We start from the raw sequence: 16,503 nt of genomic DNA, 5'->3' as shown, positions 1-16,503 counted from the left end.
GAGGCATCTCAAGGGATCTTCAGAGATAACTGAAAATATGGTAAGTGAATCTATATTAAATGGAGTCTTACTGTATCTTTTTTGTTCTTGGTATACATTTGTTCTTGGTCAACATTTGAAATAAAATAATGCTGAGCCTGGGACACAGGGAGGAACCTGCAGGTAGACCATGGTACTTTAAACTAGGTTCAGGATGGAGACCAGCCCAACACTATTAAATATTTTTGTGTTCCATCAGAATTTAAGCCAGTCCTACCAACCCCTTCCCCATCGTCTATGTCTTTAAAGTTCACAGGTCAATGCAAAACCCTAACTCCAGTGTCTAGCAGGAAACAAATTCTGCAGATTCCTGAGGTGGTGGGGGAGAAAAATGGGAAACAAGAAGATAATAGGCACTGCTGCTAAGATTATTGACATCACTAAAAGGGTGGGGAAACAGAAAAGGGCCCTCTGAGGTACTGGCGATAAAACCCCTGGGGCAAAAATGGAGGGTAACAGGAAACAGGAGGCCTCACGGACTCCTTTGGGGGAATCAGGTATAGACCTGGGCTGTGCTAGGTACACTTCATCTAATAAATCAATTTTTTACCTCTTTTGAATGTATTGATACCTTCTTCATTGTGTTTACCCATTTGGTGTAAACACAATGTAGTAATGGACAGTTTAACACCGTTTACATCAAGTATTTTTACAGTTCAGAAATGCAGTAAACTTCAGACATGTCTCAGTAATTTTTTCATGGTTCCCCTAGGTCAAAAGAATGCCTAACAGTTCTGTTTAATCCTATAATATCAAAACAATGGTCCCTTTCTTTATGCTTGCTGACAATTACACGTGAATTAAGTCTTTGCAACAACTTTGCAAAGTGTATGACTAGCCCAGTGGCTTCTAAACTGTGCACTGCAGCACCTTGATACTTCAAAGCAGCCTGGCCTGGCTCCGCTGGATGGACAAACTAGAAGCAAGGAGAAGAAGGGCAGTGACTTGCCCCCTTAGCAGCCTTGCCAGCTGGAGGAAGCAGCAATAGCAGCAGTGAAGATGAGTGAAGCAATGATGTGGCCCTCAGCAGCATGTTGTCACTGGTGCTTCTTCCACCTGGCACGGTTGCTAAAGGTCAAGTCAGTGCCCTTCTCCTTGCTTCTAGTTTGTCCACCCAGCAGAGCCAGCCCAGGCTGTGGTGACACACCAAGGTGATGCAGAGCAGTTTGGGAACCAATGGGCTAGACATATACTTCCTAAGGTTGTACAGACTTAATTCACATGTAATGTCACCAAGGATACAGCTCCTCTGCTGGTACAGTTCTGTTAATTCAAAAAGCACGCGTACAGGAAACTAACATATATGACTGGGACTACACACTGTGATCTTTGCTTCCTTGGAGGTCTTTAAACAGAGGCTGGATGGCCATCTGTCGGGGATGCTTTGATTGAGAGTTCCTGCATGGCAGGGGGTTGGACTGGATGGCCCTTGCGGTCTCTTCCAACTCTATGATTCTATGAATATCAGTGTATTAAGAAGACTAACCGAACACCAGCGAACAGCTATGATGAACCTATGAGCAGCAAATAATGGATTAGCATTCTAAACTACATATAAATGCTAAATAAAATGGCAAGACTTGGTTCTATTGAGCCTAAATAATAATAATAATAATAATAATAATAATAATAATAATAATAATAATAATAATTATTATTATTATTATTATTATTATTATTAATTTCTACCCGGCCCCTCTGTGTAACAGAACCAGGGTGGCTTATAAAATTAAAACATACATTCCTGTATCTCAAAATCCCATCTCCCCCCTAAAATCCCACCCTAATTAAAATGGCAGCAACTGTTCCAAGGTCTTAGGCAGAAATCCTGTATTCTGAAATCTTTGTAACTGGATGTGTCAGGCATCATTTAAAAAATATGCATTCTTCCAATAACACATAACTACTATTTTTCTGTTGGCTAGAAAGGAATAACCATTTGATCTCTCCAAGCAATCAACATATGTGAAAAAATAGGTGTGCTGGAACTGTTATAGTTTTACCTCTCCTGACAAGTGCTAAATAAAATGCCCAATAAAACTAGTTTTCTTCCAGTACATACATCTCATTCACCCCGTAACATGCTTAGTGCTAGTGAATTAAGGGCTATGATAACGGAAATCCTTACATCACAGAGGTTTCAGTTGACTCCATTTGTATGGGAGGTTTGTGCCACCAAGTGGTCATATGTATCATCACAATTCTGACATATATCTTACAAGGATATTCCCTCTAGAGATAATTTTGTATTTAGTACATCTCCATCTGACCCCTACCCAATTATGAGATTAACCAAACATGGAAGTTATACAATTCATTTTAATAGATTTGCTAGTACAAACAAAACAGTACATTTGGAAACAAAAATCATTGGTACTTCTATAAAAGGGTTTAGCAAACTACAGTAGTCAGCAAAATATCAAAGTAGCTTACCCAGTGCAACTTGGCAGTGTACACTGAACTGGCTGTTTGGACATTATCAATATAACTAGATTATATTTTACCACTAGTAAAACCAATGCTAGTATTGGTGGTGTAAATAAAGTTAGAAATATAAACATGTCATCAGTATAAAAAGAAGCAATATGTAATGTGCAGTAACTAGAAATTTGAAAAAAATATTTTTCTTTTCACATACATAACCATTTGTGGAACCAATTTTATAAACAAAAGCTTTTAAAAAAAAATTTTAAAAACACCACTAGCCACATAAATATCTCAATGGAGATAATGCTCTTCTCCATTTGTTTGCTTCTTATTTTATAAGCTCCCAAATCATGGGGGTCCCAATTTAGACAGCATTACTGCTTCATAAACCATTCATTTCAAACAATTTTGCATGAAAGACTTGCATCCATAAGAAAAGCCCAGAAGGTTGTTTTAAAAATTGGGAAACAATGTCATATAAATAAGTAAAAAATAAAGAATACATAAATTGAATGAATCAGACACTATAAAATCAAGACTATAACAAAATCTCCCAAATAAGGTAATAACTAACAACTGGGGTTTATGAGATACAACAATATTCAGTAATTTTGCAACTTGTCCACTGTTTTCATTACCAAACCAAAAACTGCCAATAAAATGTATTTAGAGCAACCTACACATAATTTTTAAAGGATGGATGATATATTCCTTAATCCCTGATAAAAGTGAGAGATGCTGATCATGCATTTATAAAATAACTAGAGAAAGCTCATACAAACAATTTGAATAATAGTCTTCTGAAGTCTTCAAAGATATCACATTTAATCTGAGACACAAGAATAATATTTCAGTACTTGGTAATTTCAAGAATTTTACACAAGGAATACTGCTATCAGGGACAGGCTGGAGTAAACCTGAAAACCTGCAAGGTGCATAGGCACAAGTTCTTAGTCCCTTCAAATCCAATAACTTAGGCCTTGTCTTTACTGGCCAAAATGTTCCAGGAGCAGCCCAGAGTATCCTGGCTTTGGTCTGTTTCTTCACTGCAGCAGCTGTCTTCATGGGTGTCCCACTGAGCCACCTGGCCTGTCCATCGTTGCCATGGCAGGCTCACTTTTGAGCTCAGAACAAGACAGTCAACAATGGTCATATGCTGGGCACTTTGTTCTGACCTCAGAACAAGTGACCCATGGGAGCCCAGCAGGATGCCCATGCAGACAGTCACAACAGCACAGAAACAGAGGTAGGCTTTTAAAATCCATTATAACCTTGTTATGCCCCAGTCCTGGTCAAGGACATGCCAGACATTGTCTGGATTTACTCACACCAGAACCAGGACTTGGGCTGTATGTCATCAGGACAGGATGATGCCAGAACATGGGGAGAAACAGGCCTTTTGGCCCATGAAAAGAAGGCATCAGTCTTTGTTGAATTCAAAAGCTCACTAAATCTGCATCCAAGGACAACATACAGAAAGAAAAAAATTCAGTGGCAGGAAAATTTTATTTAATTATTTTTATTTGTTTGTCTCTAACATAAAGATTTGACAAGTACCTGCCAAATAAGGGTCTTGGAACTGGCTGGAAGACATATTCAAAGCCAATGAAGTTAGGTCAGCCTCCAAAATTAGAACGCAGCACATAGAAATGTAGAACAGAACAAGCAACACATTTGAGAAACCCAAAAATTCCACTAAAAAAAGCTTTTCCAGAGAAAACCAAAGGCCTAGAAACCATATTGGAGTGCTATAAAACTGTCATGCCTCTGGAACAAACTTACATCTTTTGTATAGATTTGCTCTGGTACTTTGCTTTGAGGTTCACAGATACTCCCAAAATTTTCCAATTTAGTTACTCATGAAACAAAGGTTTACTACATTTAGAAGTGTTCTTGTTCCAGTCTGTAATCATCAACCTGAACTTCCTTTCTAAGAATACTGCAGTCCTTGGATTCATGAAGTTTATTATTAACTTTCCTACAAACCAAATAAAATGGAGAATGCTGTTTGCATGATTCCCTCCATGGGCACGCCTACATGGGCCAAATAAAATGGTCTCACTTAGTTTTCACAGCAAGTTCTCCAAATGACATATGGGACAATTGGGACTTTTCATGGCCTCAGGGCTTTATTCAGGGGTGGGGGAGAGGGGATTTATACTGATTTTAAATGGAAAATCCAGATATTTACACGTGTGTGCACTGCACTCCATAGTTATGCTTGTATGAGACCAGGGGAGGTAGCTCAGAAATAAATAAATTTGCATGCATGGGGGGGGGGAATGGGGAAACTCTGAGCAGCCATAGCTGTGTGGCCACACATATTGTGATTTATCTGACTCAGTGGGTGTTTGAAATGGACAACTCACTTCAGTGTGTGTAAAGCCCATGGTTGCTGCAGAGCAGGGTAACCCAATGGTAAGTCAGATTTTCCTGTCAGTGTAGATGCACCCAATGAGTTCAAGAGCAAAGCAAATAACCTCTCTTGAAGGTTGCAACATTTCATTAAGATATAGAGAATCCGGTAAAACTATTCCATATTCAAACACTGAAAAACATATTATTTGCAAGATACTTTAGTAATTATTAGCCGCAGTAATTATTCAGGCCTTTGGGGGAAATGCTCATATTTGAAAAAACAAGGACAATGGGTTAACAAGTTAAATAAGCAAACACCTCTAATTCAGAAAGTAGTTCATTGGCCTGTAGTATGATCAGAGGTTGTAAAGGTTAAGAATTTTTACACTACCAATCTCAGAATATTCCTCCTCCTCTGTCCGGTGTGGCCCTATGCACATTCACTCAAAGAACCACTATGTTCTGTAGATCTTACTCCCAAGAAAGCATTGTGTAGGAATGCATGGAGCAGGTTAGGTAACTTTCATTCAGCAAAAGATCAACTGTCTTTAACACTGATTCCGAAACTGCACATCATGTTACATATGTCCACTATCCTGCATCCAGAATGGGCAAATCCTGGGAAACACCAATTTTCATCCTTTTGCTGCAAATGGGCAAGAAATGTATAATAATAAATGGAAGTGCAGATATATTTCCATTTTGCACCCCTTTCTCTTTTACAATGTACTATGAAAACAAAGCATATGTCCTATGCAAACAATGTAACATTTCTGTTCTACTCATCATGTATTTTAATGCAATTTTTTAAAAAAGGCATCAACATCTCAGACTCTATAATGAAGTTTGTGCTTGGGTAGAGGAGTAATAATTCCAGAAGCACTGGTACTGCCCAGAAAGCAGAGTAATAGCCCTGATCCCTTACTCACTGAGAAAAGGACACGGAGAAATCAAAGGGGGAGGTGAGGTGTGGAATTAACTACTATCCTGCAGTTTCACACAGATGCTTGCTCACTGTTCTGGGAAAAGAATATTTCTGAGCATAAAACAGGGGTGGGCAACCTCAATGGCCCAGGGAGGACAATATTATGCCTCGGGGAGTTTGCCAATGCCACAAAACAGAACAACACAAATGTACTTCTAGCCACTCCTTGTTTTGAAAAAAAGAAGGTATTTTTATGTCAACAGTGGAAGAGACACCAGTGACCTATTTAAAAGACCTAGATGTTTCCAGGACATGGTTGTTTGTTTGTTTGTCACTAGAAAAAAAAAAGTCTGAGTGGCCACTGGGGGACAAAAGTGAAATATTCCTCCAATATTATTCTGGGGGGACTTGTGCTCCGAGAGCTAAAGGTTTCTTAGCAGAATTGTTTCTGAAGCACAAACTTGATATGAAAAGTTTAATGCACTAAATTACTGGTGCCTGATGCCTAATATAGAATATCCAAGTGGACACAATTCCCAGCCCACTACCAATAACAATTCAATTCTTTGCCAGTGCAAAATTTACAGAAAGTAAGCAGTTGGAATACATACAAGATCTTCCCTCACAACATACGTAAGGACTATTTTGTAAAAAAAAAAAAAAAAGTATTCAAAAATATTTTAAAGGCACAGGAGCTCATGTTACCAGGATTGAGGTATAGGTCTAAATCCAATGTGATGCTAGTGGTATAATGTGAGCACAGCAGAATGTCTGTCCCAAATGCCCTTGGAGCTCCCCAAAATTGGTCCCTAAGCCCCTTGGGGCTAGTTTCTGGAGTGCATAGTTGGGGTATCCATATGGAAATAGGAGGCTGCCTCTCACCCACTTCTGAATTCCACTGTTCTGCCAGCAGAAGCCCAACATTGCATCATACACAGGAATGTGTAAACCAGATTTTCTAAAAAAGGATTGCTTAAATTCTCCCAAGGCCTATCTTTTGTCAAATATAATGTTTGGATTCCTCAAAATTACAAATAATTTGTACCACTTGGAGATAAGATTCTGCCCAATGTTCAGCTATCATTTGGGCTACATAACACAGTCTATTCCCACACAATTCATGATTTCTCTCCTTTTCTCACAGGCTTACAATGATTCAGAAACTGTAACCTCAGCTGTTTTCCTGATAGCATCCCGTATCTCTGTGAGAAGGAATCCAGTGGCATTTCAGCCATACATTTAAATGATATGTTGATTCAGTAAACGGGCTGATGTGTTTCTTCATGAGACTGTAGAATGTACAAACTAGTGATAAGAACTCCAAAGATCTAACTGCTTAAATTTTAAAAAATTTAGCTAGCCTAGAATAAGAAAATGTATGAATAGCCCATTTTGTTTCACAATGACTTTTGTGTTTCAAAAAGCACAACTGAAATGAGAACATAAAAATTTCCTTTTTAAAAAACTTCAAACAGAAATAATGCAGACCTCTGGCAATCTTAATTTCTACCTCTCCCAATTCTGGTGGAATTTATGCTCCCTGCATATGTGCCTGAGAATTCATTTCCAAAAAATATATATGCAGTTGACACTTTGTATTTTGTAATCCAGTTCAACATGTTGATGGAAATTTTGAAAGAGTTCATAATAAATTGGTGCAAATTATTTCATGTAACATTTAGTTTCTTCTCAGCTTCTAAAAATACACCAGCCATGCTCATTGCTCAGAAGTGCTCCTTTTCCCCTTCCAGCTCTTTTCTCTCTGCTCAAGCTCAGCCTTAGTGAAAGCTGCTGGTCCCCAATTTGTGATCAAGTGAGGATTCTTGGAACCTGTAAAATAAAATATTTTATTTACTATAGTTTAAAACACATATACTCTAATCTTCCTTTGATTGTGATCAGTTATTTTTGAGTAATTACACTGGTATGTTGACAGGAAAGTGCATACAAATCATATATAAAGTATTTATTGATTGATATAAAGTATGTCTAGGCTACCCTTTATCTTTAAGATAGCAATCAGTTAAAAAAATTAATACAACAGTGATGAAGGAGGTATACAAACTTTATAAACAATATATAAAGCTTAAAATGCCTGGGTAAATATGTTTTGACTTGGAACTGAAAAGATTATAATGCCAGACTCAAACTCCCACTTACTGGGAGAGAATTTCATGGTTTAGGTACCACTGTGACATTATCCACACTATGATGACATTATCTACATTTCAATAATCACATCTGAAAAACCACACATTCTTCCAAAGAATATGCTGCCACCAAGATCCCTCATTGGAACCACCTCCTCAACGTTTTTTTAAAGGCTATACCCTTATAAAAGCTGTTATTTTATCACTTGTAGGTTCTAACTCTGCTAGAATACCAGCATAGTGACAAGGGAACAAATGTGGTTACAACAACTAGTACAGCAATTTCCACTTTCTACTGTATCTCTCACATCATTACTGGATATGAGAACCACCTACATAGAGTGGTCCCATCTTGTCAGGAATCACCCTCTGTTTACTGACCCAATGGCTGTAGACCATTACCAAATGCAATCTAATTACTTGCACAATCTCAACTGATCATATGGCAATTTTTTTAAAAAGCTGAATATCAGCAGCATACTGTCAACATTTCACACTAAGCCTTTTAGGATTCCATCAAGTAGTTTGGAGGACAAGCCAGAACTTGGCAAGATCACACCACATTTGCCATGGATTTGTGTATTGTTACAGGGTTCCCAATTCTACTTTCTGAAACCACAACCTGCATGTAAACAGGAAACTACCGCCGTGCCCCTCTACACCCATTAACTCATAAAGTTAATACAGTGAGGTACAACAGTCATTAGTATCAAAGCTGCTGAGGTTCAGAAAAATCCATAAAGATGACCCTGGCTGTCTCAGTATCAAAACCAGATCTCAGCTCAGATTGAACTGAAGCTAAACTATTTGTTGCGTTTTAAACCCCCTGGAACTGAACTGTTTCTTCTCCATCATGGTGGTAGGGATATTCCTTCAAAAGAACAAGCTGATACTGTGAAGATTTCATAGTACATTTTTGTTTTCTAAAGACGCCAAGTGGAATGGGTTATATAGCAAGGATTAGGGGATAACTGTTTACCTTCCAGGAGACTGTAATAACTGAAGTCTAAAAGACAAAACATCTATGGAATTTGTTAACTTCATGGAATTTCCCCAGTGCATGTGCTCTGCACAGTTGCTTTGTAACCCTGGCAAACTATATTAGGATGTAAGAACTATTCCCATTCTTTTTAGATATAGTTGGCTCTCTGTATCCACAGATTCTGCATCCACAGACTCAGCCACAGTTCAAAATAGTCACAAAAACAAAATTCCAAAAAGCAAAACTCAATTTTGTCATTTTATATAAGGGATACCATTTTACTACACAACTGTATGTAATGGAACATGAGCATCCATGAATTTTGGTATCCACGGGGGGGGGGGGGTCCTGGAACCAAGCCCCAGCAGATACAGAGGGCCCACTGTTCCTGTCTGTCATGGTAGGGAACAAAAGTCTAAATAAAGTTGGATCCTTGATTTACCAGAATAGCCTGCTAATCTTTCTTGTTGAGTCTGGCAGAAGCAATTGCACTTCACTTCCTTCCACCTTCCCTATTAGAAAGAAGGTAACCACACCTATAACATCCCTGAATTGGGATACCTACAAAAGAGATCTTTCACACTAGTTTTCTTTTTAAAGAGAGTCGTCACCTAAACTGACAGATGCATTAGTTTTAGGGGGGGGGGGGGGAGATGGAATTACAGCAGGAGGAAACTCAAACGGCAGCAACATAATGCACAAAGGCTCCCAACTTGTTGATTCTAACCCACTTCTGTTCCACAATAAAAGCCTTCTGTGAAAATAGCATTTGTCAGTAACAGCTAGGATAGTAGTGTTCTCTGGTGGCTAAAGTCACTGTTTACCCAGAAGACAATAAAGAAATGGGCCTTAAAACCACTAACAATTTGTTAGGAAACCACCCATATCCAGCTCACATAACAAGGAAAACTGAACTGCATGCATACAGAAACATCACAACACGTACTCTCTTCTCTCTAACATTTGTCATTGTTTTGCAGATTGTGTAATCATGTAAAAGGTGCAAATCATAAAAACAAAGCCTATTGTATTATGTCATGATAGTTTATAAAAAGACTGTCATGTAGGCACCTACAACTTCAGTTGCCATTGTATGCAATGTATTTCTTTTCTCTATTCAAAGCTTATTTTAATCATGTTTGCCAAACAGTGGTATTTCCCGGGAAGTGCAACCCAGGGTGACTCAATAACAGTTCAGACTTCTTGGAAACCACAATAGATTACTGTGGATAAAAATAACTACGAGCCACTGTGCTGACTCATGAAGTAAGACGTTACTTACTACCTGGTTCAATTAATCGAATTAATCCTTCATGGTGAGCTACTTTATCTTTCCAACTCTTGGTCTTATTTGCTGCTACTTCCAGCTTTTTTTTCACTTCCTAAAACAATAATAAATTTAATAAATACATAAATAAATTTAAACATCACACATATGCTCAAAGACTTCTGGTCATTCTATAGCCAAAAAGGTTAAAAATGCAAAAATTAAGGTATACTATTAACTTTTGTCAAAAAAAGGAACCATCCTTTTCTCTGAGTAGAGTGGTGAAAGGAAAAAGAGCTTAGTCTATTCTGGGAAGACATAAAAGAAGCACCAACTCCCTCTACTCTCTCAGCATTCCTCTGAAGTGCCAAAAACCCACTACTGCAGCCATTTTTCCACCCAGGAATTCAAAAAGGCCAGAAGTGGAGCAGCAATGGAGAGAGTAGAGTGCGTGGTGCTTCTTTTAGGTTTTCCTGGGATTGACTCTTGCATTCACCACTCTATTCAAAGAAGGGGATAGTTCCTTTTTTAAATAAGAGCTAAGGTACAGTACTTACACTGGCCCATAAATAAGTTGACCCAGGTTTTGGGGGGTTGACCTTTTCACTAAAATTTCCAGACTTATACATGAGTATATACAGTACTTCTACAAACACTGATAGATAACTATTTTCCTGCACGCAAAAGCCCATCTGGGCTTAATCGTGAGAATGTGGCAGATCTACACAACTGCCAAATTGCAGGCTGACCATCCATAAACTGAGTGAGATGGCCGCCTAAGTATGATTTGTCCCAAAGCTGTGATGTAGCTAAATTTTCAATTAAGCCCTGAGTCTGTTCCAGAAGTGCTATTTGAACCCATTTCTCCTAGTTCTACATGCTATCACTGGACTGCACCTTCTTTAAGCCCAGCAATTCTCAACGTACAACATTATTCCTGTTAATGCTACTAATCTACACAGTACAAGGATGAATGGTCCCTAAGAAGAGATACAATGCTATGCAAGATCTGCCAGGGCCACTGCAAATGAGTGATGAGTTATGGCAAAAGTTTTAACCCTGTGGCTGAATAAGGCTTTATCAGTTCTTTAGTTCATTTAGTTTAATCCTGCTCTGTCCAACAGACATGCAGACATTCACTAACTCACCTCATATTGTTCAAGTGCTTGTTTCCTATCCACCTCCAGTTGTTCTAACTGTTGCATGGCAACTTGAAGAGCACGTTCTTTCATCATTCTCTGGTTTTCCAGCTCTTGCTTCTCTGCTTCAGTCACCTGAATGGTCTGTTGCTGTTCTAAGTGCCACTTCTCCAGCTCTGCTCTTTTTGCAGACTCTTCCTCCAATAGCCTAGAAAAAATTTAGTCACAAAGGAGTGTACCCCTTATAAAATACACCTTTTTCATATTCCAAACCTAACTACCATACATTGGAGTGGAAATAATCTGTCATTCTAGATTAATAGCCATCTTCATAATTTTTTAAACATCTTCTCCTCTAATTCATTTTACTTACCTCACCTGTCTGATTTTCCTCTGCCTATTTTAGATGTAAAAACAACACTGGTCTGATAGACCTTGTTTCGTTGTCATCCATGCTGCAGAATACTAGAAGCAGCAGATGGACACTACTGTAAGGATTCTGCAGCAGTGCGGGAATGATAATGATATTTGGCACTATTCAAAACTACAGTTGTTCCTCCATATCCACGGACTTGTCATTCACGGTTTCAGTTATTTGTGAATGGCAAGCCTGTGGGACAACTCCTCCCTCCCTCCTTACCTTACTGAGGCAAGGCCTCAGACAGCACAGCCTGGCCTCAGAAAGCGCAGTCTTCCTCCGGCTGGTGCGGCCTTGCCTAGGCCGGAGCACAGCTGGGCTGGCTGGAAAAATGGCCGCACTAGCTGGAGGAAGACTGCGCCTACCGGAGCAAGGCCACGCTGGGCTAAGGAAGGCCTTGTCTTAGCCAGAGTGGCCTTCCTTTGACCGGCATAGCCATTTTGCCAGCCAGTTCAGCCAAGGCAAGGCCACACCGGCAGAAGAAGGCCATACTGGCTGGAGGGAGGCCGCTCCAGGCTAAGGAAGACCTTGCCTCAGCTGGTGCAGCCTTCTTCCAATTGCCGTGGCCTTGCTCCTACTGATGCAAGGCTGTGCCAGCTGGCCATAGGCTGCTCCAATTGGAAGATGGCCATGCCGGCTGGAAGAAGACCACTCCAGCCTAAGGAAAGTCTTGCCTTGACCGCCATGACTTTTGGCAGGCTGGCAGAGCCTTGCCTCAGAAGGAGCAAGGCTGCGCAGGCCAGAAGAATGCTGCACTGGCCAGAAGAAGGCCGCGCCAGCCAAGGCAAGACTTTCTTCCGGCCAATGCAACCTTCTTCTGGCTGGGGCAGCCTTGCTCCTGCCAAAAGCCCCGGTGGCTGAGGCAAGGCCTTCCATAGGCCGGAGCAGCCTTCTTCCAGCTGGCACAGCTTTCTTCTGTCCGGAGCAAGGCTGCGCCATCTGGAAAAACAGTAGGGCCGGCTGGAAGAAGGCTATGCCAGCCGAGGAAGGCCTTCCTCCAGCTGGCATGGCCTTCTTCAGGCTGGCGTGGACTTGCCTTGGAGCAAAGCTGTGCTGGCTGGCAAAATGGCTGTGCCAGCTGGAGGAAGGCCGCTCCGTCCGAAGCAAGGCCTTACTTAGGCCAGCACAGCCTTGCTCCAGTAGGCACAGCCTTCCTCCAACCAGTGCAGCCATTTTCCCAGCTGGCATGGCCAGGTTCCAACCAAGGCAAGGCCGTGCCAGCCAGAGGAAGACTGTGCTGGCCAAGGCCAGGCAGTGCTGGCTGAGGCCTTGCCTCGGTAAGGTAAGGGAGGAAAGGGCTTGAATGTTCACAAATACTCAAGTTCACATTGTGCCTAATGGCAGTGTACCATTGGGGACAAAGGAACTTCAATATCAGCGAAATTTTGAATTTGCGGGAGTCCCCGGAACAGATCCCCCGGGAATTCAGAGGGATGACTGTATATCCCTTCAAACTTTCTATTCTGTTATATAAAATGGCATGTGAATAAATTCACTTTCACTCATTACTGATTTATTTATATTGTCATAAAATTGTGTACTCACCTGGCTTGAAGTCTCCTAACAGTCTCCTCATCTTGGCGTGCCTGTTTCTCATCTTCCAAGGCCTCCTCTAGCTGCTTATACATTTCCTCTAGTTCCTTTACTCTTAGTAAATACTGTTCTAGTTCAGATGACTTCTGTGCAACCTGTTCTTCCATCTTCTGTCTTACCTAGCAATATGAAGGAAAGGGATGCTGCTTCATCTTTCAAAACAAGTGAAAGCATTCAACTCTCTTTCAGAGACAACATGCCACACCCAGTATATTTAGCAACCCTTTCATTTTTACTTTCCATCCTCAAACATATAGGCTAGAAATGTCTCAGTAAAAATAATCAACCATTTAGGAGCTTGTTCATTGTTTTGCTGTCCCTCAATTATTTACCATTTTTTCTCTCTCCAGTTCAAGGCTAAATCGATCTTGCAATTCCATTTGAGTCTGCAGACGCTTCTTCTCTTCCTCTGAAGCACGAGCTGCAGCTTCTTCCAGTTGCTATGCCAGACAAAGAAGGGAACAATAGTAATCTCTGACTTATTCATGTATATGTACTGATACAGATCAATTGCTTATCATGTAATTTTAGTGTTATGATATTTTCAATTGTTTATATTTTTATGTTAATGTGTTACAACTTACACTGAGAAAAATTATTATGCTATAGGATATAAAATACCTTTGTTAAAGCCCTACATCCAAAGGTGGTAGTACATTTCCATAACTCTTGATCATGGAACGAGTTGTACCTTTTCTACACTTTTAAAAAGAGCACTGGATATACCATTGTGCAAATGATTCTCTTGCAAAATAATTTCTGTTCTGTTCTATCCCTGTACTATACTGGCTTACATGACAATCAGGTGCCTAGGCACAGTTCTGCTCTCCCTCATCTTATTACTTGAAGGGATGTCACATTGAGGAGGGAGCTAGCTTGTTTTCTGCTGCTCCAGAGACTAGGACCCGGAACAATGGATGCAAGCTACAGCAAAAGAGATTCCACCTCAACATTAGGAAGAACTTCCTGACAGTAAGAGCTGTCCAACAGTGGACACACTACCTTGGAGTGTAGTGGAATCTCCCTCCTTGGAGGTCTTTAAACCGAGGCTGGATAGCCATCTATCAGAGATGCTTTGATTTGGATTTCCTGCATGTCAGGGGGTTGGACTGGATGGCCCTTGCGGTCTCTTCCAACTCTATTATTCTATGGTTCTATGATTCTATTAGCTAAGACCTTGGGCACTGGAAATTCCACCTCCAGGCTGGATGCTTCATTCCTCACCCTATGATGCCACATGAGTAGGCAGGTGGTCCTTTTGCTCCACTGATGTTACATCCAGCCAGACTGACATAATTCTTGGCCCACCTTACATGAAACTGTAAGGTTAGGAAGAACCTAAATGGTAAGATGGCCTACAAGCATGAACGGAAGCAACATTCAAAATATCCCAAACTTATTAAACCAGATGGAATAGTGTGCTAGACCAGTGTTTTCAAGCTGTCTAATGTAGGGACAGTCTGGTTCCCCCCCCCCCCCCCCCATGTGCCAAGGACCAGTACCATAATTCTATTGGCTACAACAGCTTTTTTTTTCTTTCCTGGAAACTCTCCAGGGACCAGCAGCTGATGGCTCAGGGAATGGCATCAGTCCAAGGACCATTACTTTGAGGAGCACAGCACTGAATAGCAAATCACAGATGAGACAAAAGAGACACTGCAGTGGTACCTGCCAAGCAGGAAATAAAATTAGCTTATCACACTCACACAAATGAAGGGAATCATCTGGCCCTCCAGATATTGTGGCACTACAAATTCTAACAAGCCTAGCCAGTATGGCCCATGGTGAGATGGTAGGAGTTATAGTTCAGGAATATCTAGAGTAAAACAAAGTATGTCCCTGAGGCTGCATGTGGGCCCCAAAGATGTTTCTGTAGCCTGTAAGACCTCCAGATTAATCAGATTCAACCTTCTTTTCTGGCCAAAGAGAGAGCAAATTGGTGCTTTTGGAAGCCTCCAAGTGCAATAATTTAGCTTTCAAATAGGTTGCTGCACCGTCTCTGTACTGAGTGACATTTTTAAAAAGCCAATTTTTGAGAACCAGAGGTAGACTTCCAGACACTTTGAGGGTTCTGCTTTATATGTTTAGTAATTTCTGTGGCCACCAGACCTATTGCAGTTGCTCAGCCCTGTAGGATTCCCATCCATGTAAAAGTACTAAATAAAAGAAAGTCCAGTTGTAAGATAAAAAATTCCAGCACTGTGTACAGACCATAAAAGCACAAGACAACGCAGCTCATGCAGAACACACAGCTGAGCCCTGCTCATCTTCACAATTTTCCTAACAACTGGGATCCGAGAGGCATGATATACATTACTTCTCTGAATAGAAAGAGGAATGTTTGGCCTCTCCCTCCAGCAACACCTTCTCTGGAGCTTTCCTTCAGACAGACAAAGAGCTGTTACTGTGCCTTTTGGATCCTGGGCTGTCTCTCTTACACACATCCTCAACCTTCCTTTCACTCCATCCCTGCTCTGCCAAAATAAGATAAGCAGTCCTTTCTTGTAAAAAAGAGAATCACTGGGCAAAGTTTGGAAACAACTCCAAGAATCCTTTCATTGCTGAGGGATTCTGAAACTTTTTCTTCAAAAAAAAAATTTCCTTCACAAAAGGAACTTTTCCTTCAAAAAGTAATTTTTCCACAAGCTTACTCTGGTGAACTAGACTCCAAATTCAAGTAAAATAATGACAACTCTTAAATAAAATAGAAATGTTTAATCAGTTTGGCACTTTAGTGCTAAGCTAGAAATAAGAAAGTAGACTTACACAATAGTGTTTTACTACACTATTTACTCTTAGTGTTTACTACACAGGTCCTGTCAGCCCCTTAGTTCTCTCAGTTGCTGAACAAACTCTTGGGGAGCAGTGAGGGTTGTAAGACTCAGGCAAATTGGATGAGCTGAATCAGTGTACATTAGTTTCCTAACCTCCCCCCCCCCGCCCCTCCAAAAGAGCTGTCAACTGCAGGATCTGCACTGAATGCCATGGGTGATAATACACAACTAAATTAAACTCTCTCATTTGTGAAGCCTTGAAACTTCACATCTTATCAAGGGTGCTTTTCTTTTTAAATGAAAACCAACATGTAAATTTCCACTAAATTTACAAACACCAGCCACATGCCTTTTTACAGGGACAGAATGTGCTTTTCAATGAATTATTATCATTAGTTTGGATCTGTCCATTTATGCCCCATGTTCCCTCC

General features: G+C 40.5%; 1 protein-coding gene across 3 annotated transcripts in view; it reads right to left on the bottom strand.

Annotated features, from left to right (window-relative positions):
- Positions 1–2,340: 2,340 nt before the first annotated feature.
- SWAP70 (switching B cell complex subunit SWAP70) overlaps positions 2,341–16,503 on the bottom strand; it is a 50,794-nt gene continuing 36,631 nt past the window's right edge. The window contains exons 8-12 of one of the 3 annotated variants that reach the window (XM_042461241.1): positions 13,631–13,738; positions 13,251–13,417; positions 11,297–11,495; positions 10,164–10,263; positions 2,341–7,579 (exon numbers count right to left, since the gene is read on the bottom strand). In XM_042461241.1, the coding sequence (XP_042317175.1) occupies positions 7,467–7,579; positions 10,164–10,263; positions 11,297–11,495; positions 13,251–13,417; positions 13,631–13,738 (687 nt within the window). In that variant the 3' untranslated portion in view covers positions 2,341–7,466. The remainder of the gene's footprint in view (positions 7,580–10,163; positions 10,264–11,296; positions 11,496–13,250; positions 13,418–13,630; positions 13,739–16,503) is intronic. The other 2 variants (XM_042461249.1, XM_042461257.1) reach the window with 2 other exon arrangements.

The sequence above is a fragment of the Sceloporus undulatus genome, chromosome 1 (assembly GCF_019175285.1).
Source record: "Sceloporus undulatus isolate JIND9_A2432 ecotype Alabama chromosome 1, SceUnd_v1.1, whole genome shotgun sequence".
Taxonomy (NCBI): domain Eukaryota; kingdom Metazoa; phylum Chordata; class Lepidosauria; order Squamata; family Phrynosomatidae; genus Sceloporus; species Sceloporus undulatus.
Note: the sequence above shows the minus strand (reverse complement) of the source record. Positions and strands in the feature narration are given on the sequence as shown.